The following is a 25,542-nucleotide window of genomic DNA, read 5'->3' on the forward strand; positions in this document are numbered from 1 at the left end:
TTTAATTTCCCACCTCTGTGGATTTTTTGACACTATGTTCTACTTCTGCTATACCTTTCTTTCACTTCTTGCCATATTTGGAGTCAGAGGCCACAGGTTGATGTCCTGACTCTACTATTTACCAACTGTGTGACCTAAGTCACCCAGATTCCTTAACTATAAAAATAAAATTAGATTGCTACTAAAGCCCTTCTAGTTATCAATCTATGATCCTTTTAACCTCTTTCATGATGCTCCCAATAAAAATATTCTCTGTTATAAATAATCACAATACTTTTTGAATCCTCTTTTATTTGATAATTATCTTATTATCCCTGCTTCCTTGTAAACTCCTTAAAGATAGGAACTCTGTGTTATTCACACTTCCATGCCCCCAAGGAAGCTAGGTGATACAGTAGATAGGCTGCCCAATCTGGAGTCAGAAAGACTCATCACAGGAAGACTTATCTTCCTGAGTTCAAATCTGACTTCAGACACTTCCTAGCTGTGTGATCCTGGAAAAGTCTTTTAACCCTGCTTGCTCAGTTTCCTCATCTGTAAAATGAGTTGGAGAAGGAAAGGGAAAACCTTTCCATCTTTGCCAAGAAAACTCCAAATGGGACCACAGAGAGTCAGAGGAAAAAGGACTTAACAGTAACTAATAGTGTCTCAAACTTGGTAGCTGCTAAATAAACTTTTGAACGAATGGATTGATGGCTGAGCTTTCATGAAGATATGACACACATCTCCTTTCTGTCCTTCATGAGATACTCAGATTGCCTGTCATCCTGAACTGAACTAATGATTCTTTTTTACAAGGATTATCTTCAACAGCTATCAATGAACATGCACAGGACCACAGCCTGTTTTAGATGCAATGAATTGTGGGAACAGAAAGGGGAGTCTGTGATCTCAGAGATAGGATAGGCAAATCTCAAAACTGTTATAGGAGTCAAAGAGTTAAAGAAATTTGCAGGTGTCAGGAATCAGGTTGGGGGGAGAGCAAATTTTGGGTAGCAGCTGGCACAGGGACAAGAATGGGCCTCTCTAGTTTTAAAAATAACCTTGCTATTGTCAGTGTTATCATTTAGAAATGTATAGTCTCAGTATTATTCCCATTTTATCTCAAGAAATAGTCCTACGCTAATGCTCTATTGTAGTGTGGAGGTGACCGTTGGTTGCTAAAGGTTATACCAACTGAAAAAAAGTTTGGGCAAGTTCTACTATGCTGAGAAGGTTTTGAGCAACAGACTGTGCTTTCCAAGGACCAGACTACCTACATTTTTCAAATCTCACTAGTAAATGGCATTTTAGTGATTCTTTGACCAAAGCAACCCATAAAGAATCAAACTTCCCCCAAAAAACCCCGAACTGCCCATAGGCCTGCATGGTGAGTTTCTTCTGTCGTGATCCTGCCCAATGGTAAAAAAGATGATGGGGACAGGAGTAAATATTAAGAATCACACAATTTTTAATTTAATTAATTATGGTGACTCGGTGGATATAGTGTTAAGCCTGAATTCACCTTCCTGAGTTCAAATCTGGGCTGACACTGGCTGTGTGACACTGGGCAAGTCAGAACCCTGTTTGCCTCAGTTTCTGTAAAATGAGCTGGAGAAGGAAATGGAAAACTATTTCAATGTCTTTGCTGAGAAAAACCCAAATGGGGCAGGAAGAGTAAGACAATAATAGCAACAAAACCCACTAATTTAGCAGTTGGCACTCTAAATGTGAAATCCTGGTTCAGGGACTAATGAATAGACACTCCTACAAGAAGAGAACATATTCATCTTGACGTTATCATTATATTCATGATGTTAGCATTTTCTATAGTTCATTAAAGTTTGCAAAACATCGTACAAATATTATCTTGTTTTATCCTCACAACAACCAGGGGAAGTAGATGCCATTTTGTAGATGAGGAAATGGAAAGACACAAATTAAGTGACTTGCCCATGGTCACGCAGTATGTATCTGAGGTCAGATTTGAACTCAAGTCTACTTGATAAGAGATTTAGCACTCTATTCACCACATGACCTAGCTATCTTTCAGCAGCTATAAATAAAAGTTCAAAAAAAGGAAGTTGTAACTCAAGGGACAGATGGCTCAAAGGTTCCTGAAGAGTAAGACAGTTGGGAAAAAGTTCATTGCATTTAAAAGCAACAGATCCATTTCAACTATAGTCCTCCCAGTGTTCTTATTATAGATGATAATGGGTTGATTGCATCAAACATTGCAGAGCCCCCTAAATGACATCTATTTATCACTCAATGAAGTTCACTTTAGCGATATACACTGAAAAATCCAAGTCAATGAAGAATGACTATATGCACTTCAATGGACCCAGAATGCTTGCCCCTTGTTACATACAACTGAGTCCCATTTAGTGTAAATAATGAATTCCCTGAAGTGGTCATGTTATTCCAATACATATGGCATATTTCAGTGACTGACATATAGTAGGCACTTAATAAATGCTTTTTCTAAAAATGACTGCAATCAGGAATTGTTAGAAATTCATAGAAGCCAGTGAACCATTCATTCATAAGTTCATTCATTCATTCACTCAGTAAGCTTTTTATTCATTCATTCACTCACTCATTCATAGTGTATATAAATCATTCATTCATCCCTTGTTCAATGTCATTCAATGATTCATTCATCCAGCTAACTATTAATTAGCATAATTTTCAGTTGTACCAGTCAGTCAGCCAACAAACAATTGTTGAACACTCAAGATTTTTATAGCTTGATATTGTACACCTAATCCTAGGTACTACTCTTCTCTCTTCCCTACTAAGTACCTAAGTAGGATAGGTACATGAGATACTCTGTAAAGTGCTGGATTTGGAGTTAGGAAGATTTGAATTCAAATAGTGCCTCAAACACTTTACTAACTGTGTAACTCTAGAAAAGTTACTTAGTTTTTTCCCCTCTCCTCTCCTGCCCCCTCCCCCCTCTCTCTTTTTCTTTCTCTCTCTTTCTTCCCCCCCCCCATCTTTGTCTTATTCCTGCTTCTTCATCTATAAAATAGTAATATTAATAATACCTATGTCCCAGGTCTGTTCTGAATACTAAGTGAGATAATATATGTAAGGTACTTTAAAAACCTTAAAGTGTTATATGAATGCTAGTCATCATCATTATTATAATGAGTCGATTAATATGTTCTATTACTAAAGGAGTATATTCTCTACCATTGGTGTGTGGACAAGGAAGAATCTCACAAGTAGCATGAAAATTCTAGTTTTTATTATAATTATAATTATTGCATAATTATAATTATTAGATTTTCTTTCCTTCTTTAATTTAATCTTTCCCCTCCTTTACTCCAGCCCTGACTCTTATCACTTCTATGGGCTCCTTGCCCTTTCCTCCTTTATAGAAAGGCCTGGATCCTTTCTAGGGTCTAGAGACCTAACTAAAACAGTTTCCAAGAGGGCTTACCAGAGATCAGTCGAAAAAACTTGTTTAAGTCCAGCTTTAGAACAGCTTGGGACACAGTAGATAGAGTGCCAAACCTAGAGTTAGGAAAACTCATCTATTCCTGAGTTCAAAGCTGGTAGTGCAATCTTGGGCATGTCACTTTACCCTGTTTGCCTCAGTTTCCCTATCTGTAAAATGAGGTAAATGAGGTAAATGAGGTGGAGAAAGAAATGGCAAACTACTCTAGTATCCTTGCCAGGAAAACACCAAATGAAGTCATGAAGAGTTGGACATGATTGAAAGTGACTGAACAACAAAAAAGTCCAGCTTTGGGATGGCAAGAAGGCATTAATTAACAATCATTGGGGTATATCTGCAAAAGCAATGACCATGAGCATTCTAGGAAATTTCCTTGGAAAACAAATTGCTTCTTCATTCAATTTCATTTCTTTTTTATTTGTTTCAAATACCAATAGTAGATAGTCAAATTCCTATTCTCTCATCCCAAAACCTCAATTTTTATTTAAAAAAAAAAAAAAACACCAAAGAACCAAAAACAAAAACAGAAGCTAAATGGAGGAGAAGGAAAGAAACATGCACATTATAAAAACTACTTGTTGTTCAATCATGTCTGACTCTATATCCCTTTGGGATTTTTTTTTTTTATTTTATCTATATTTTAATGAGATTTTCTTAGCAAAGATACTGGAGTGGTTTGTCATTTCCTTCTCCAGCTGATTTTACAGATGAAGAAACTGAGGCAAACAGAGTTAAATGAGTTACCCAGGATCACACAGTTAATAAGTGTCTGAGGAAATGGACATCATCTGTGAAATGGACATCATAATAGTATCTACTTCACAAGGTGGTTGCAAGGCATATAGTAGGTGCTATATAAGTACTTATTTTCTACCTCTTCTAAGCTACTTACTACCTGAGTAACTAGACAAATAACCTAGATTCTCTGGCCTCAGCCAACTGCACAGCAAATTAGCAAGTTAGAACAGATAACCTCTGAAGTCCCTACTAGCTCTAAATCTATGAAATTAGTGATGCATTCTTAAAAAAATCACTTCTCATTTTGGGGACTCATAAAATGAGGGATTAGACTAGACCAGGAGTTCTTAACCTGAGGTCTATGAATTAGTTTTTTAAAAACTATTTTGATAACTATATTTCAATATAATTATGAGACTGACAAATGGGATGATAATTAATAATAATAATAATAGTATTTAGGTATTGTTTTTTAGGCTATAAAGTGTCTTACAAGTTTTAGATTTTTTTTTTTAAATCTAAGAATCCCTGGACTTTCTAGCTCCAATATTCTGCATTTGTGACCTCCTCTTGGTTAAACCCACCAAGGCTGAGAGCTATCTGGGACAGAGTGTATGTTTATACATCCAGTCCTTGGGGAAGCCAGGAGGGGACCCTCGGCATTGAAGTGACTCTTGGATTACAGCATTTCCCAAAGAGATCAAGAAAAGCAGATGGAAATCAGCTCCAACAATCCCATCCGCTACTGGTGCCAGACACCACCCTTGTGCCGCTCTAGTGTCTGCCTGTTTTGGAAAGGTTTTATCTCTAAATGCCCATGTGTGTCACTGAACTCATCTCCCCTTGGATCAGTCAATGTTTTCCAGGACAAAAGGCCTTGGAAGCAATCCAGAACAACTTGGATCTAGACAAGTACCAGCCAAGCAGACCCCGTTTCTGATAACTGATCAATCACCTCCTGCCATTGCTTCTCCTTGAGGGAATATTCTTTCCAGTCTCATATTTGGGCCCAAAGTGAAAAACAAAAGCATTTTGAAGGTCTTCCTTCGGTCTTCCTCCCTCCCACCATAATCCTGGACACCCTTTGCTTTCTCTGTAAATAAAAGATGTTGGAGCCATAATTAACTGCTATGTGAGCTGATAGTTTCCCAATTCCATGCATGTCTGCTCAGTGCATGCCGCAGAATCCCCCAAAGTAATTCCCTAAGGGAAAGGAGCCCCATGCCATATCAAAGCTTCATCTAATGCTATATCTCCCTCCCTTCGGCAGGAAAGAAAGCTAAATTCCGTATGGGCAGGCTTGTATTAGCATTGTTAGACCAAGTGGGGGCTCTTCAGATAGCTCTAAACTGAAGACATAGAATCATAAAATGTCAAAGCATGAAAAGAGCTAAGAGGGCATGTAATATAAACCCCCTCATTCAGGATGAACATCTACACCTTGGAAATTGGAAAATGCTACAATTAAGACTTGATTTATTGTCTAGACTCAAGAAAAAGTGATGGAGAAAATGTTAGTAATGCAAATTTAACTTAAAAGTGTTCTTGAGCAATTTTATTTTTCTAAGCCTGTTCTTAAACATTTATCAATACTCCACAAGGCAGTGACATGACTAAGTGGATGGGCCTGAATTCAAGAAGACTCATCTTCCTGAATTCAAATCTGGTTTCAGACACTAATTATTTGTGTGACTCTGGGCAAGTCACTTAACCCTGTTTACCTTAGTTTACTCATCTGTACAATAAGTTCGAAATACTGGAGTAAACCACTCCAGTATTTCTGCCAAGAAAATGGGTTCACAAAAAGTTGAACATGATCAAAACAACTGAATAATAGTACACCATTGATTACACTTTATTTCTGAACAAAGTCCTACCTTTCTTCCCTCTTCCTCATTTCTAATGCTGAAAAGAACCTTTAAATTTGATTGAAACAAAGGGGATCTCCAGGAGTCATTTTCTCAAAAGATTTTATCTCTAGGTCTAATTCTTACTTGTATAAGGATATTCAATTCAATAGACATTTATAAAATACTACTATGCATAAGAAACTACTGATATTTTCCATGCTTTACTAATATATGTCCATTTTGTTTCCTGTTTCCTAGACAATCTTCAATACACATGAACACAACAGATTATCATCCCTTTAGTAAAAACTTATAAAATAAATCCTCAAAATATTAACAAAGTCATATCCTACATCTGTTTTTCTAAGTTTTTTTTTACGAGATGTTACTGTGATGTTTCTCCTTGTAAAGCAAACAAATAAAATCCTCTGATTTTTCTTTTATAAACATTCACATTTCTGAATTATATATTTCTTAAAGACTTACAGATGTATTCCAGATTTATATCCAGATTTCAGATACATTGTTTACCACCACTCCCAACTAGATTTGACTGTCAGTCAGCATGTGTTAAGCACTATTTGCCCAGCACTGTGCTAAGCATTGGGAAACGGGGAACAATCAATGCACAAGTATGGATGAAGATATGATGTTATTTGGGAGGAACAACAAATGGCAACGGATCTTAAGTAGGAAAGGGAGGTGAAGGAAACTAAAGGCAGGAAGAAGTCAAGGACTTTATATTTGAACTTGGAGGCAATAGGGAGCCATTTGAATGAGGCAATGACTTAAGGAAAATTACTTTAGCATCTGAATAGAGGAAGTATTGGATGCGTAGAGGCAGACTCGTCAGCAGGTTTTTGCATAATCCAGGTGTGAGGTGATAAGGTTTGTACCAATGGTAGCCATGTCAAAAGAGAGTTGGAGACATTTATAGGAGATTTTGCAAAAGGAAAATGACAAAATTTGGCAAGACAGGGGTTATGGAGAAGGAACTTGAACATGATGAGGAGTCAAGGATGATGGTGAGATTTCAAGGCTTACTTCACAGGAGGATGTTATTGTCCTCAATAGTAATAGGAAAGTTAGAAAGAGAAGCAAAACCCCGGAGAGGTGAAACCAACTTTCTAAGGTCACACTTGAAGAACACTACATAGAATGCTTCCTTTCTTTTCTTGTCTAATATCTCTACATCCTTTAAATAAGTGTGATGATGTAAATAAGACACAATCATCTCCCAAAGATTTGATGAATGCAATGCCATACAATGCAATGCAATGGGAAGGAAGGAATCCTTCCCAGCAACTGAAATTCAGGATCCTGTAAGTACCTCCTGTAGCGTGCTGGTATTTATTACGTGGTACTTGACTATTATCAGTCTTTGACTAAATTACTAATATTTTTGACTAATATTAAAACTCTGACCACCCAGGCTAGTCTTTGCTTTCTCCATCTTTCTCCTTCCTCAAATGGTCATGTCAAATTTTTGTTTCTTGGTTTTCATAGGAATATCTTTCTAATTTAGCAGGCCATTTTGGTCTTTATTTTCTCTACTCTAGCATTTTAATAACTCCAACCTTCTAATAAGAGTTATCTGCAGATGTAACAGATATAACCTCAATTCCTTCATCATCAAAAAAGACATTGGTTAGTTAAACCTTGGGGCTGGTTTGTGAAGACCCCTCTCTTTATTGTATTTTAATTTCAACATCACGAACTGGGGTTATAGGAAAATACAAAATCCAGATGAGTTCTAGAGAAATCTGCATGTTGTCAAATGCATCCCATCCACATATGAAGAGCCATTTAGAGAAGAGCTTCTTAACCTGGGGTCTGTGAATTTGTTTATTTTTCCCATCTTGATAATTATTTCAATATAATTAGTCAACCAATACTCATTTATTAAGTGCCTAGTCTGTGTCAAGCACTGTGCTAAGCATTTTGGGATACCAAAAATAAAATCCATGTCTTCGAGGAGCTCATAAACCAAGTGATTTTTCTTGTAATCTTATGTATTTTATTTTATACATTAGAAAAAAATATTCTGAGGAGTTCATAAGCTTCACCAGATTGTCAATGGGGTTCATAACACATATACAACACAAACACACACACAAGTTAAGAACCATTGCTTTTAAATCATTAAAAGCCATTAATGACAGTTCTAATCTGACCAAAGTAGAAGAAATTCTGTCTATTGCTTTTATACATTCTGAAAACTTTGTTTGCAAGGCCTGAATATCTTGTGAGTATATTTTAATAGGCTTGTTATTTATCGGACTTAATGAAAGTTGGATAAATGACATTTGCATTACTAATAGGTCTCTTTCACAGCATGTTGACACTTCTCTTGGTTATGGATGATTCTAATGGTTCTCTGAAATTGGGAAGATCCCATCTGGCCATTTGCAAGCACACACAGATAGGTTTCTACCCACTGGCCTTCAGCACATGTGTTTTGTACACTGCAGCAACTGTCTTCAGCTACTCTCTGGCACCAATGTTTTATTTGAGGTTAGCTCTTGGAATATATTTATGATATGGGATCAGAGACCAGAATCCAGGTCTTGGCTTTGCCATTCACTAGCTCTTTGACCTTAAGGGAAGTCACTGTGTCTCAACTGTCTTACTTTCATCATCTACAAAGTGAAAATTGGACGACATCGAGGTTTCTTAGCCTGGGGTCCACAAATCACCAAGGTCCATACATAGATTTCAGGGATCCCATGAACTTGGATGAGAAAAAATTACATTGTTATGAAATATATTTGTTTTTCCTTTGTAATCCTATATGTTTTATTTTTATTTATTTTTTAAAAAATTATTCTGAGATGGGATCCATAGCCTTCACCCGAATGCCAGAGGAGTCCATGGTACAAAAAAAGATTAAGAACTCTTAGTAGATAATCTGTAAGGAGAATTATGGCTCAGACACTCTCTACTTCTATATGAGGCCTATTGCCCTGTGTCTATTTAGTCAATGAAAAGCTGAAAAGATAACCGATATCAAAAGCAACTTGGTCAAGAAGGGATTTCTTGATTCTCAAAATCCAATTCTCAGTTCTGACCTGTCAAATATTGCTTTCTGTCACTATCCCAACTGTCCATCTGCACTGGCCATGGCAATATTTATAAAGAAGAAGTCAAGATTGATTTCTAAGCAGAGATCATTATCCTATTCATGGTAGCAAATAATTATATGTATTTACAGATTCCCAAGACAGTTTGCTCTTCTTATTTGCTGATGCTGTCTGGGATTCTTCCCTCAACCCCATTTTTTTCTAAAGCTGAAATTGGGTCTACTCATATTTCTGTCAGAAAGTCTTAGATTATAGAAAACTTGAACCAATTCTATTCAGTTAGTCAAGGGTTTTAGAAATTGTCTTTTTCCAAAACTAGCTTGAACCTTTAATACAAAAAGTAGCTCTAGAGACCAAATCTGTGATTTCACTGATATAAGGAACTCCTAGGTGAAAAAATTCCCTTTATAACTGTAGGTTACCATTTTTTTCTGTAACTTCTGTAACTTTCTGGCCTAAAATGACTAATCCAAAGTCATACATTCAGTATATGTCAGAGGTAGATATATGATAGAAATAACACTAAAATGAAGCATATATTACTCTTCTTCCTACTCATGTACATACATGAACTATGTATACCCAAAGACCTTTGCTTCTTGGCCTTTTTTTAAAAAGTAAATATGTTAAGTTAATCAAATATGTGAAAATACATTTTTATTAGATAAATTAATGGAAAGATCTTCATTTCCAAAGAATTTAACATATCATAGGCCTGAAAATAGCCAGCTTCCCTATGGCAATTAAAATGTGATTCAGTTTACAAAAATTCAATTTTCATGTAACATTTTCAGGAACTCATCAATTATATAAAGTGAGGGACCTTGTAAATTCAATATTTCTGCCCTTTCAGGATGAATGGCAATAGAGTTTTTCCAATTACAGACCTTTTTTGCATATCTTTGAGCATTTGCTGGCATAGACATACACGCATACGTATGTGTCAATAATAATGACAATCATCACATCTAACATTTTTACATAATCCTTTAAAGTTTGCAAAATGCTTAAAATCTATCATCCCAATATCTGTCACAATCTGGATGTATCTTGTAGCTGTATTGCTAAATATGCCCGATATATATCTATATATATGTTCCCAATAAATTACATCTGTGCATACATATTCATTTTCAAGATGCCATTGTAGAAATTAAGAATTATATAACTATTATCAAGGTTGATGGCGAGACTTGGAATTTTAGAATTAAAGGATAATAGGATTATAGACATAAAGTTCAAAGGGACCTCAAAGGTCATTTAGTCCAAGTTCCTTATTTTACAGATAAGGAAATTGAGGCCCAAGAAAGATTTAGTGACTGCAGTTGGAAAAGTAATAAATTGCAGAGATGATATTTAAAAAACAGCTGATAAAAAAGACTGCAAGCTCAATGGGAAGGTTAGCAATCTTTCAGCCATACACGCTGTTCCCTGACTCTTGCTCCCCAAGATGCAATGGCTTGCCAAACCAACAACATGGGAGAAATCACAAAATCACAAAGAAGAAAACAAGAGTTTCTTTGACAAGGTCACTTGACAAGGCTTCTCCTTAAAGGCTCCCAGTAAAAAGGGATCATTTGAGACAGCCAATGCTTCTTTTGATCAATTTTCATGATTGGGAGATTTTCCTGTACCTCAAAGCCAATCCCTACCTTCCTACAATCCCGTAGATTGTTTTTATGAACAAGCAATCTCCCTTCCTTCTGGTAGTCCTTTAGTGCTTTTGATTTCCCCCAATTCTCCATCATCCCCATTTCCCACATTTGGATACAAAGACATCACTATACCTTGAATAGTTCTCTTGAAGAAAGCTTTGCAGGCTTCACAGGAAGCTACCCCATAGTGGTACCCAGAAGCTATGTCCCCACACACCAGGCAGAGCCGCTTGGGGATGGCATTGAGCATATACTCGCACTTGGTGGGCGAGTCTTCCATGATGGCACTGGCACAGTCGTCATAGCGCTTGCGGCAGGAGGTACCACCCAGGCCTGTGCCGTTGAACATGGGAGGTGAGTCCAGGCCGTTGGGATGACCCATGGCCAGGCCATAGCCACCGCTGGCATCAGAAGAGCCGCTGGGACTGTGGTGGCTGATAGCGTCGATGCCGGAGGATGGGCTGGAAGGCTCTGTCTTGATAAAGGAGCCACAGCTGGAGGTGAGGTGCCGCTCTTCTGCGGACATCCTATTCAGCAGCCTGTAGAAAAAGGGCAAAAGGAGTCACCCACTGAAAGGAGCCAGGATCTGGGTCCTGCAGGGGAATGGCAAGGGAGAATTGACCATAGACTAGGTCCCTCGCATTGGCAGAGGAGGAGATGGGTTCTGTATTATGTGACTGGGATTGCCAAGAAGACCATACCATAAAATCCGCTAATGGATCAAATAAAATTATCTTATTTTATGACTGATAATAATAATAATAATATAATAGTGTCTGTCTAGATAACACTGTTAAATTTTACAAAACACTTTTCTTGCAACAACTGTATGAAGTAGGCAATACAAATTATTATGATCCACGTTTCCATTTGAGGAAATTAAGGATGAGAATGATGAAGTAACTGGCTTCAAAACTATATAAATATCACAGACAGGGCACATAGATTCATAGATATCAACTGAAAAAGATCTCACTTGGCTCCGAATCTATCCCCCTAATTTTTTAAATAAAATATCAAACTCAAATAAAAACAGGAGTTACTAAGCTGTATATAAGGGTTTCTGCAGGCTGCACATTCATTTAGTTTTAAAGTATGATATTTATGTTTTTAAAAAATAAATTATATAGATCCTAAAAAGAAAAAGAAAGCAAGAAGAAAGTGTAGTAGGTAAAAGCGAAGAAGGAAGGAAGGAAGGAAGGAAGGAAGTGAAGAGGGAGATAGGAGGGAGGGAGGGACAAAGAGAGGGAGGGGAAGGAAGGGCAGGAGGAAGGAATGAGAGAGGGAGGGAGGGAAAAAGGGAGGAAAGGAAGAAGAGACAGAGGAAGGAAGGAGGGAAGGAAGCAAAAAGAAAGGAAGAAAGAAGGAAGGAAGTAGGGAAGGAAGGAAGCAGGGAAGGAAGGAAGGAAGGGGGGAAGGAGGGAAGAAAGAAAAAGAAAAACAGAAACCAGAAATACTAGGAAAGTTAAGTAATTTGTCAAGTATACCCAAGTACAAAGTATCAAAGGCAAGATTTGAATTTTGAGTCAGCTAGGTGGCTTAGTGGATAGAATACCAGGTCTGAAAATCAGGAAGTCTTCATTTCCTGAGTTCAAATCTGGCCTAGCTGTGTGGTCTTGACAAAGTCATTTAACATTGGTTACCTCAGTTTCCTCATCTGTAAAATGAGTTGAAGAAGGAAATGACAAGCACTCCTGTTTTTCTGCTTGAGAAAACCCCAAATAGGATCATGACAGACTCTCATGAAGAGTTAAACAGGTGAAACGACTGAAAAGTAACCTCTTACTAGAGAGTCAGTGTACTTCATACAGTTCAGTGCTGATTCAAATGCAGGAAAACAGGTCTATACCAAGTACAGTGATGGTTTCACTATATATCTGAAGCTGCAACTTCAAGATCTTAATTCATCAAAACAATATTTTTCTTCCTTCTTTTCTTTCTTTTTTTTGAAGATAAGGTTGAGGATAGTTAAGTGACTGAGTGTTACATAGCTAGTAAGTATCTGAATTCAAATCCTACATACTACAGAGCTGGTACTCTATCCACTGTGCCACCTTGGATGTCCCCAATATTTTTTCTAACAGTAACATTTTAGTATTAAATCCATTTTAAAAATCAGACTAGTGATTTCATTGATGTTGACAACTTTCAGTGAAGAAACTTCCTCCACCAAATCATATCAGCAATTGTTCTATAACTTAACATCATCTTAGAAAGTCACGTGGGTCACGGGGACTTTAGATGGCTTAGTTCTCCAGGATTATATGACCACCATGTTTCAGAAGCAAGACTTGAACTTCAATCTTATTGATGTCAAATTGAGCATTCTAACCACTAATCTAGGCTGCTTTTCAGGTTCATTTTATTGTCTACCAAATTGCAATCAATTGTATTCTAATTCTTTGGAAATTATTTTTCATGATCACTCTAGTAAATATTTGATTATATTTGATTAACCTGAATCTCCTTTCCCAACTATGCTGAATAATATATACTATTATTCATATATGATTATGAACTCAGCTCCCAAAATCAGTTGTCAGTTAAATATATTTCCCACTTACTTCACAGTTATGGTAACCACTTGCTGATTCTGCACCTTTATCCTATTCCTTCTATGTGTATCAATACTCCTTTTCAAGGGCAGCTAGTTGGCACAATGTTTAAAGTGCCCATCCTGAACTCAGGAAGACTCATCTTCTAGAGTTCAAATCCAACCTCAGATACTAACTAGTTGGGTGACTCTAAACAATTCCCTTAATTCTGTTTGCCTCAGTTTCCTCATCTGTAAAATGAGCTGGAGAAAGAAATGGCAAACTGTTCCAGCATCTTTGCTATTAAAAAAAAGCCCAACTGGGATCACAAAGAGTCAGACTCAATTGAAAAATAACTAAACAGCAGCTCCTTTTCAAGTCAACTGGTCAGAACTAGAAGGGTTGTTTGTGACTAAAGGGCAGAACCAAACTAATAGGCCCACAAAAAGATTGGCCCCATGACCTTGGGCTTATTAACACTCATCAAGCCTACCAGCCACTGAACACCAGCTTTAGGATAATCAGTTGCAGCCTCAGAAGGGTGTTTGGAGGCTGCCTGACATCACTAGGCAATTGATAATTCATGAACTCATCCCTTCAGTTATTTTAGACCCAATTCATTTATTTTCCTTTTTATTCTAAGATTAGATGAATCAGACTTCTTCAGTTCCTTATATATATTTTCCATCACAGACTCCAGGGAAATGCTGCACTAATGTGTAGTAATTACAGGAGTAATCTTCTCTTAGGGTCTCAAGTTTGCTGGTGAATCTGAGTCTCAATCATCTGATACCAAAGTTTGGAAATGCAGACAGTCATAGGAACCTTTGTGGGGACACAACTACTCCCCGGCCAGCTTCTGCGTCTCAAAGGGCTGTCATTTCCTCATCTCCAGTGGCACATTTCTTGGTACTTTTCCACCAGGTTATGTGGGTTATTCTCTGCCTACTCCCCCATGAATGGCCTGACATGGGGGACCTCACACATACACACACACACACACACACACACACACACACACACACCCCTCTCTTTCCACTTCCCTGACCATTGCTAGTTCCCAGTTCCCCAATACCCAACTCAGCCTTATCTCTACCCCAGGAACTTCCTTGTGCCCTCTGAAAATTTTCCACTATTTTCCTAAAGTGGAAAGGGTACCAGATTTAGCATTAGCTCACCTGAGTTAGAATCCTGGCTCTGTCACTTATCAGATGTGTGAATCTACATGAGTCTTCCTTCCTCTGGCCTCAGTTTCCCTATCTTTAAAATTAAAGGCTTGGACTAGATGACCTCTGATTTATAATCTAAGAGCCAATGAAAGCTGATCTAGGTTAGCAGCAAGGAGAGGATCCTCTTCCTTTCCTTTAGCAGTTACTCTGGGAGAAACCAGCAGTAGAGATGCTGAAGAAGAGATTTGTGTTTCAGGTAGAGGCTGGACCAACCGATCCCTGAGGCCCCTTCTCACTGTGTGTACTTAGGGAATGCAAACATTTTAATATCAGCCTGAACAGAGCCTAATTAGGAAGGTAAATCTGATGGGAAAGAATTACATAATGATAATTTGGCTATTATCCACTGTTTAGGATAATCCTTACCACTGCTTCCTTTTGTTAGCTCAGGTCACTGTAAATTGACTAAGTTCGCTTTAATTTTTTTTTTCATTGATGAATTAATTGGGTGCCTTCTAGATGGAAACACCATATTTGGCAATATGGGAGATATAAAGAGGGATAAAATACTGAAATCAGACAATTTAATTCAACCTTTACTTGGTGCTGTGTTCAGGTATTTAGTACAATCTACTATGTACAGGGGGAAAAAATTAAAAATAAACCCACAGGAAAAGAAATAAGTTCTATAGAAGTTGTACAAATAATCCGTATTGTTTTATAGCTTCAGTTATTGCTGATCAATCTTTGGAGAGAATAAAATTATCCTACTGGAGAAACAAGCAGAACACCAGCAGAACACTAAGACTTCCTTTTCACCCACATCTGTTTTGATCACTCTCTTGAGTAATATAAGGTGTGTAGCCCTTCTCCCAGTCACAAGGTGATCTGGGTAAATGACCAGATGAAATTAGACAAAGACCCACCTCATGGTCCCTGTAAAGGATACTGAGGGGGGGATGGTTGCCTCATTACCTGTCACTAATTCTTTGTCGAACTATATCATAATGGAAGAAAAGGGAGAAGACAATACTCGGAGTAAACTAGCTTTTTGTAGCTTTGCCTTTATTTAAACATGCCCTCAGCAATCTTTTCTTGTTCCATCCTAAATGTTTACTCTTTGTTTTAGACCTAAGGGAAGGGCAACAGGAAACGTATTACCAGTACACGGAGCTCCCATCTTATATACAGATTTGATTCATAAGACCCTGCTTCATCCTGCACAGAAAATGCCAGACATGTTCATTGAATTCTGGTGACCTCAAGAATGAAAAGGAAACAAATTTGATCCTGCTCTCCTCGGAGTTGGCCGGGAAGCTGTGCTGCTATTTTGGTGCCCAAGTCACGGGCTTGAGGATGTTAGGGGTTGTGTGAGTGGGGAGGGGAGTCTAAGTATTTCATTCCCTTGGTGTCTCCTCTGAGGTCATTCTTTCTACTCGCTTTGCCATTTTCGTAACCATTTTTTAGTCGTGCCTTTACCCCAGAGAGCCCCTTTCTGTTCCGAGATTTCTAGAATTACATATAGTGCAAAGGCTATGTAAAAGTGTGTGTGACAGCTGGGGGAGTAGCCAAATTCTAGCTCTTTTGGCTGGAGTGAGCCAGCTAAGGTATCCATTCTTAGGATCCAAGACTGGAAAGGATCTTAGAGATCTCAGAATTAATGGATTTAGAACTGGAAAGAACTTTAGAAACTGTTAATCCCAACCCCTTCATTTTACCAGATGAGAAAACTGAGGTTATAGGATTTCTTAGGGTCGCAAAGGAGCAAGGATTTGAATCCAGGTCTTCTTGATTCCAAAATCAACACTCCATCCATTACTTCGGATTGCTTCAGGTATAGAGCTACTTTAGATAGCTCAGTCCTTCAGGTGAGGGGGGAAAAAGACATAGAGAGGAGATATGTTTATCAAGGTCACCTGGTTAGAAGGTAGGATTCAAGTAGGATTCAAGATCCAAGTAAGTGGCTTAAAAATCTATTGATTTATGTTTCCTTCTATCTCTATGGGAATGTGTAGATGCAAGTTTTCTCTCTATCTCTCAGGGAGATTTATGCTTATCTCAAAGTAGGGACTAGTAAATTTTTTTGCCTTATAAGAGAGATTCCAATGAAATAATAACTGAGCATTTGACCTTAAAGACACCTTGAAGTCTCAGGAAGGTAAGGGTTTATTGAAAAGGACTTAAACTCTAGGGAATGAGAGTATTAATGATAGAGGAACAGTGGGTCAGGACCTGTTGCCAGAAGACCAAAGGAAAAGGGTCCTCAAGGTACCTAAATCTTCAAAATGAGTGCTTGATTGGGCCTGGGTGATAATAAGTGATTAAACAAGTAGTTTAATTTTAATAAGTAATTTTTCCTGTCTTAGGAAGAACTTAACACCTTCCCCCAAATCTGTTTCTGTATTTTAGCCAGCAATTAAACTGGGTTATAGTGTTACACATGAATTATTAGGAGTGGGGATAGGAGAGGAGACAGTGGCTCCTCCAAATATGTTAAGTCATTCAAGTAGCCTGGAAGAAACTGAAGTGATATCATCAACGTTATCATCATCATAACCATTTACATACCTTATTAAGGTATTAATTAAGGTACAATTGCTATTATTATTATTATCTTATTTGAATCTCACAATGGCCTTGGGATACAAGTGCAATTATTATCTCCATTTTATAAATGAGGAAACTGAGGCAAACAGAAGTAAGTGACTTGCACAAGGACACATAGCTAGGAAGTGTCTGAGGCAGTATTTTAATTCAGGTCTTCCTGCTTCCAAGACTGATACCCTATCCACTGTGCCATGTAGCAGCCATCTAGAGATATGACTAACTCTGGAAATTGTTTTTGCTACCATGAAGTTAAGAGCCAAGAAGAAAACTTACACCTTGGTCCCACTTTTTTCTCTCTCTTCTTGTTGCTATCTAATAGTTTCCTACTTGTTACTCTCTTTTGGTGAGCTCTCTTCTTAACATTGCCAAAATTCACAACTAAATTAATTCTATAATAATTATGGGTGATAGCATGTGATAGGGATGAGGTAGAGAGAAAATGAGAAGAAATTCATAAGAGATGAAAGTTAGAGGAACTGGATTGAAACCAGTGATCAAGGAGCACCCCTTTTGCTGCATCCAGAAATTCTTTCAGTGTCTCTGAAGTGGTGGTGGGAGGCAAGGCCAGGAAAAGGAGGAGGAGGGGACTGGTTTTGAACTGCTGTCCTCACTCTGGGGAGAAGTGGGTCATATCAGGTCCATTGTGCATTCCTGGCTGGAATCCAGTTCCAAAATGGATCAATGAAAATTGACTCTTTTTGGGGGGAGGGACTCGAGGCCAGAGTCAGAGCTGCCTTTTGTAAAAGCAATATTCTGTGGCCTAAACCCCCAGAGGTATTGTTTTCCTTTTGATCCATCTTGTAACTAGATCTGAGCTACATATTGATAGACCTGCCCTGACCTAGATTTTTGCCAACATCCTAACCAACACTGCCTCCCCTCTAGTCCCCCCATGCCCACCCTATTCCAGTATCACCCCTCTGGACACCTAAAAAGAGGTCTTCTTAGGGTAAAGCATTTTACCACCACGTTCTGGCAAGATTCTTAGAACAAGGAATGAGTACTTTAGAGGTTTTGCTGGGGGTGAGAGAAGGGGAAAGCATCTCAATTTGAAACTGAATTACAGGATCTATTCTGTCTTGTTCCATAGCTTCAGAATTCTGCTCTCAATTTTAGTGCTCCACCTATTATTATCTTTAATTTATCTCATCTATTTGTGGGTGTACATACACCTATATTTACATAATATGTATACATTACATGTATTTTGTTCTATATATGTATATGCACATATATGTGTATATAAATATATGCATAGGCAATTCATATATACATATATGTGCATGTACATTTCGTTCCTGTGTACATGTATGTGCACATAATATATGTATAAAGATACACCCATATATATATATATTGTACTATGTATATATCTATAATATATATGTATATAAATATATGTATAGGCAATTCACATATACATGTATGTGTATCTACATTTCATTTCTCTGTACATGTATGTGCATATAATATATGTATAAAGATACACCCATATATATATACATTTTGTACTATGTATGTATCTATAATATATGTGTACATAAATATGTGTCTAGATCCATTCATATATACATATATACATGTATACACATTTTGTAACTATATATGTATGTGTATATAATAAATGTGTATGTGTGTATGTACATTTTGTACCCATATGTGTGTGTGTTTTTATATATGTATATTATATATGTCGAATATGTTTTACATACATAGTTTGCATGTTATTTCTCCCATTAGACCATATGCTCCTTCAGATCAGGAACTGTCTTTTTGCCTTTCTTTGATGGAGGCAGCTAAGTGGCTCAGTGCATAGGGCCCTAAGCCTGGAGTCAGGAAGACCTGAGTTTAAAGACATTTATTTACTTCTCCGACACTTACTAGCTATGTGACTCTAGCAAATCACTTCACCTCTGTTTGCTATAAACCATTTTGTTGTTGATAAGGAGCATCAGACATGCTCTTTGACCAATGGTTTCAATCCAATCCCTCTAACTTTCCTCTTTTATCATTTTCTCCTTGTGTACTGCCTACCTCATCACTGTCATACCTACATCATCTACCTCACATGTTATCACCCATAATAATTGCAGAATTAATTTAATTGTGAAATTTAACAATGTTAAGAGCTCATCCAAATAGAAATGGTAGAAATCCACTTCAGTATCTTTGCCAAGAAAATCCCATGGACAGTATTGGTATACCATGGTCCATGAGGTCACAGAGAGTTAGACATGACCGAACAACTCAACAACAATAATAATGGGCCAAGATAGTAAGACAATCTGATCAAATCTGTGTATTTACTGTAAACTTCAAGAACAAAGGACAAAAATAAGTATTACCATTGGTATTCCTGTTACTGATAGTGTTGTCCATATTTCAGTAATTTATTTCATTATGAGAATACTTCTTTCATTTTGTAGCTTTCCTCACTCAACTAATATTTTGCTATTTAGTCATATCTGGCTCTTTATGATCCCATTTGGAGTTTTCTTGGTAAAGATACTAAAGTAGCTTGCCATTTCTTTCTCCAGCTCATTTGATAGATGAAGAAACTGAGGCAAACAGGAGTAAGTGACAGCTGATAGATATCTGAGGCTAGATTTGAACTCATGAAGATGACTCTTCTGACTCCAGGTCCTGGACTCCAGAGTCCAGCATTTTATCCACTGTACCACCTAGCAGTCTCATAAAGAAACCAGTATGGTAGAAACATACAGAGAAGTTGGAAAGGAACTAGATTATTATCTAGTCCTGTATCTTTCAAACTATATTTCATGAAACATTGAGTTCCAAATGAAATGCTAGATCTTTTGGATCATTTTAATACCATTGATATTTCCCCCTTTAAAAAATATGAAAATACTTTTTTTTTCAGTTCTTTGTCTCTTACTGGAAAGAATTTCATACCTGAAGAGGTAGCTAGATAGTATCATTCTATTCACTGATAGAATAATGAATTTGAGGACAGGATAGATTTGAATTCAAATCCTACTACAGAGGTTAACTGGTTATGTGATCCTGGCTAAGTCATTTAAGTTCTTTGTGGTTCAGTTTCCTTCCCTGTAAAATGGGGATAATAATAGCATCTACTTTCCATGGCTGTTTTGAGGATCAAATTTTATAACATAGGTAAAGTGCTTTGCAAACCTCAGAGTGGTATTTTAATAATAATGCTAGCTATCCATCATCATCATTATTAAAGACAATCAAGAAATTCTGCATTCAAATCACACCCCTGACATATACATGGTTTATGACTTCTGGACAAGTCATTTGACTCTTTATGCTCCAGGTAATTCTCTAAGACTAGAAGGTTCCTTCACTGGGAATTTCCCAGTGAAATCATAGGTCCAAGTTTTTTTAAAAATAAGTCTCTAATGTCCCCCTTCCCAAGTTATATTTATGGATTTCATGAATATAGTTCAAGCTCCAAACTGTTCCAGGGCAAATTAGTTTGGAAACTGCTGGTTTAAGCTAATGCTTTCATTTTTACAGATGAAGAAATTGAAACCAAAAGTGGTAGAAATGACTAGAATAAGATCACATAGCCAGCATGACAGAGCAGGTGTCCCAACTTCCAGTCTAGGCTATTTGGAGATAAAAAGAATCAGAAGATCAGCCTGATATAAACATAAAGCAAAAGGTTGTGTCTGAAGCATTCCATGACGTTGTTAGCTCTCACGAGGTTTGACTTTATTATGTCTCCTCAAAAGCTGTTGCTGTCTATTGTGTCCCTCCCCACTCCTCCACCCTCTTTCAGGGACCCCTCTATGACCCTTTGTTGAAAAATGACCCCAAAGCAAACACAATGCTCTGGAATGTGAGGCTGCCTGTTCAGTGCCCACTGGAGCTCGGGGAGAAATCTGTAATTAAGTGTCGTGTAGTTAGGAAGATTAGTCAAAACCAGGCTGATCCCGGACAACTGATTGAAATCTCGTTCCACACAAATTACAGCGTGGAAAATAATGATGGGTAATTAGTGCTTTTCAATCAGGGTTTTTTATCCATGACTTTCTTGGAAGCATCAATCAGGATGAGCAGGGACAGAAGCAAGTGCATAGAAGAACGAGGAACAGCATGGCGCTCAGGGGCCCTGCTGAACTGGGGGGAAAAACAGATTGAAACTGGTGAAAATTTAGGCCTAGCACTGCGTACACAATCATGGGGCTGGGTTAAGTCATTAAAGCATAAGAGCTGCTGTGGAAAGAAGAAAGGAAGGAAGGAAGGAAGGAAGGAAGGAAGGAAGGAAGGAAGGAAGGAAGGAAGGAAGGAAGGAAGGAAGGAAGGAAGGGAGGAAGGGAGGAAGGGAGGGAGGAAAAAAGGAAGAAAGAAAGGAAGGAAGAGTGGGAGGAAGGGTGGGAGGAAGGGAGGGAGGCAGAGAGAGAAGGAGGAAAGAAAGGAAGGAGAGAGGGAGGGAGAAAGATGGGGAAAGAGAGAAAAAGGAAAGGAGGGAGAGAGGGAAAGAAGGAGGGAAAAAGAGAGGAAGGGAGGAAAGGAGGAAGGAAATATCCATTTTTAAGTGCATACTATGTGCCAAACATTGTGCTAACCATTTTATAAATATTATCTCTTTTGAAATCAACAATAGCCCTAGGAGGTAAGTGCTATTATTTTCTCATCTTACAGTTGAGAAAATTGAGGCTGAGAGCTTAAATGACCTGCCCAGACTCACAGAATTTAATGTCTGGGGTCACTTTTGAACTCAGATCTTTCTAATTCCAGTCCCAGAATCATACAATTAGTTAGCATTTTAGGACAGATTTTAATTACCAGGCCAGAGCTATATCCAAATATACTACCTAATAGCCTCTGAATCTTCCAAAATTTCAGTTTCAAAAATATTAGGATACAACCACAAATATCTCTAGGAATCTATCATGTTTAGATTTACTTAAACTCTTTTGTTGTTCAGTCTTGTCTGACTTCATTTGACTCCATGGACCATACTGTCTAGCAAAGATGCTAGAGTATTTTGTCATTTCTTTCTCCAATGGATTAAGACAAACAGAGATTAAACTTTTTAGTCAGGGTCATACAACTATTAAATATCTGAAGCTGGATTTGAATTCAGGTCTTTTTTGACTCCAGATCCAATGCTCTATCCATTGAACTATCTTGCAATTTTCTGGGCAAATAGAGGTTAATTACAAGCCCAAGGTCACAAGGTAAGTATTTGAGATCACATTTGAATTTAGGTTTTCCTTAAATAGTTTTTAAATAGTTTAAATAGTCTATTTTTTATAGCAAGCCATACCAAAAAGTAAAACAGATAGAACATTGGATTAGGAGTAGAAGCCCTCACTTTGCTGTGAACAAATCACTTCACCCCTATGTTACAAGGATTGTAAGGGAAATATGGGTAGGGAATAATTTCCCTCCAGTTCAATGGAAAGGACAAAATTTGGAATTCATCTCTCATTGCTCTCTTCCCCCAAGCCAGAGGGACACCAGGCAAAAAGAAAAGAAAAGAAAAGAAAAAAAAAAAAGACACTCTCAGAGGAACAAGACAGGTTTACATGTGGTTCATCTTCATGCAAAAACCAAAGCTTTCTTTCCCTTCTCTTCCCAGTTAGACATTTCTAGGGGACCAAGATTATTTTCTCCAAAGAATTCCCTGAAGATCTTCCTAAAGTCCAGCTCTTACCATTTCAGTCCTCAATAAACTCTAGTGGGTCCATATTGCCTTCAGGATCAAAATAAAAGTCATCTGTTTGGCTTTTAAATCATCTTATAACCTAGTTCCTGCTACTTTTCCAGTCTTCATATGTTTTTCTCTTCTGTACATTAAGATTCAGGCCATAATAAGATGGCCTTATTATTTCTTCTATATGACCCTCCATCTCTCAACAATGTGGTCTTTCATTGGCTATCATTTATGGCTTCCCACTGTTGACTGTCTCCAATTTATCCTGAGTATACCATGTTTATATTTAATTGTCTGCATGATGTCTTTCCCCTTAAACTGTGAGCTCCTTAGGAGAAGGGACAATAGTTTGCCTTTCTTGTATACCAAACATTTGCCACATTACATGATACAAAGTAAACAATTAATAAACACTTGTTGACAGGTATCAATTTTTCCTTCTCTAAAACTTCTCAACCTAAATCTAAAGGGTCCAAATTGAACTAGATGGTAAAGTCTCACAATATTTATATTTGTTTATCAGATCAACAAAATTTCATTGGCAACTAAGATCAGACAAGCAAAAATGGGTTTGAAGGAACAGTTCATTGGTAGGACTGACCCAAGGAAGTGAGGCCTTGTCTAGAAAAAGAGAAAGAACTGCCAGAAAGTGTCATAGAGTAAATATGGAATAAGTCTGACCACTCCTGTCTTTGATCTCCACACTTTCTCTCCCCACCACAAGTCATCGCCAGCTGTAGTTTTGGGACCTCCAGTCTCATTTTGTCTGGTGGATAAAGATGGATTCTCCTTGTCAAGTCTGGGCACTGCTTGGCCATGACCTCTAACCTGATTCTACAGGAATTTATCAGGGGTCCTTAGTCAGGTGAAATCTACAGGGAACCAAGAGACAAACTAGTTTGTCTTGTAAGTAATTAGTTGTATAATCTAGGAGCAGATTATCATTCACAACTGTCTGCTCACTCTCTCAATATTAAGAAACACAGGAAAAACTTTCCCAGATTGCTTTGGGGATGCCAGAGGGAAGTACATATGGAGAGAAGATATCAAAAGAATTAATAATTAGGTGAAAGAAAAGAGTCACTGGAGAATGTTCTAAAGGGAGGTCTAAGAGCCACAGAATAGTCACATTTTTGACCTAAGAAGAGATCTAGGGCCTTACTAGTAACATTCAAATTTTATAACTCCTAGAAGAAGTGCCAAATAACAAGAGACTTGCAAGAACCTCGCTCCCCTCCCCTCTTGAAATATGAACTACTTTGACACTAGAAGAAATTGACTGTACCTCAGTAATTCTGACAACTCAGCCAAGTATCAATTCTAGCTCCATCCCTTACCACTACTGTGCAGTTTTTTGAACTTGTATGGGTGGAACAGCATCTCTCTAAAACTGAAGGGTCAGGAACTCGGGAGCAAAGGAGAGAAGGAAGGAGTTATAGAAACAAGGGAGTCCCAGATCAGGGAAGCACACGGCATTTCTGTGTAGGCAACATCATTTAGCTGAACATTTTCCCTATCACTTCAGGGAAAGAGAAAGATTTATAGACCTAAGTCACTTCCTTTCTTATGAGAATAGGAACTAACCCAGCAAATGGACAAAAAGATGTCTTGGACAGGGTGACATGAAATTAGAAGTGTACCTAACTGGTGAGATTATTATCAAACCTGCTGCATTTGTTAGCCCACAGCCTCATTAAGAGGCACAGTCTTTTCCCCAAAGACCTGTGCTCCAAACATTTTAGCAGTCTTTTGGCTAACTAGTGGAAACAAGGTCACTATAGATGGCAATTCTACAATTATCTCTCAGATAAACTAGCAGATAGGAAAGAAAGTAATCAAATCTACTTGGCTTGGCAGGTCTTGAGTGATTTCAATTGTGCAGTATTTGAAAACATGCACGAGTTTGGGCACTTTCTGTTACCTCTAGGTCAGAGCTAATCAGACAAATTAATCCTTTTTAATAGGTTATCCTCTGGGATAGTGCCCTCTCCCCATCATCCATGCATATTCTCATTTAAAGCATACCATATAGACCTTTCTACCTTCATGTTCTCTTTCTGCCAAGGTAGATCTGGCCTTCAGAGCAACAGTAATTTACCTCCCATAGATATTAAGTTTAGTGGACTACCAGATGTTCAATATATATTTGCTGGAATAAATGTTTACCCTTGGCAAAGCAGAGGGAGGAGATAGAAAGGAGGGAAATACAATAGTGAGAGTATCACTTTAGCTTGCTTTATTTTTCATATGCATGGAGACTGAGGATACTGCCCCTCCCCACCCCCCCTGGGGCAGAGAATTGCCTTTTGGGGAATAATAAAGCTACCCATCCCACAGGAAAACAACGTACACGCTACACATTAGTCACACCAAATCAGTCTCTCTGTCCTCAAAGAAAGAAGAATGAATGGACTAGGTTGTGATTTTCTATTTTCCAAAGGTAAAAGTAAAGTTTTAAATACTTGTTCTCTCTTTCCTTATTCATCTTCATCTTCCCTTTTTCTCTTCCATTATTAAGACTTGTGATTCTATTATTTTTCTTCCCATAGGGCTTTCTTTAGGAGAAGGAGAGTTTTATAGAAACTAGGGCTTTGAGTCAAGAAGACCATAAGTGTATGGAAAGAAAGAAAGAGCATTTTGAAAAATTGGATATAGAGTAAGCCTGAGATTATAGAACTCTCGTTTAACTCTGGTATCAGGGGACAAAGCATAGAATGCATTAAAGGATTGTCTGAAAATGCTGCAAAAGATGCATTGTATGTTACTGCATGGATGGGGGCTATAATTTGACTTGCATTATATCCAAATCTGTCT

The 25,542-nt window shown here is 37.8% G+C and overlaps 1 protein-coding gene across 2 annotated transcripts in view; it reads right to left on the reverse strand.

Moving 5' to 3' along the window:
• ESRRB (estrogen related receptor beta) overlaps window positions 1-11,301 on the reverse strand; it is a 65,296-nt gene extending 53,995 nt beyond the window's left edge. Inside the window, exon 1 of one of the 2 annotated variants that reach the window (XM_051977540.1) lies at window positions 10,901-11,301. In XM_051977540.1, coding sequence (XP_051833500.1) covers window positions 10,901-11,294 — 394 coding nt within the window. In that variant the 5' untranslated portion in view covers window positions 11,295-11,301. The remainder of the gene's footprint in view (window positions 1-10,900) is intronic. The other variant, XM_051977541.1, reaches the window with a different exon arrangement.
• Window positions 11,302-25,542: the final 14,241 nt, after the last annotated feature.

Source organism: Antechinus flavipes, chromosome 2 (genome assembly GCF_016432865.1).
Source record: "Antechinus flavipes isolate AdamAnt ecotype Samford, QLD, Australia chromosome 2, AdamAnt_v2, whole genome shotgun sequence".
NCBI lineage: Eukaryota > Metazoa > Chordata > Mammalia > Dasyuromorphia > Dasyuridae > Antechinus > Antechinus flavipes.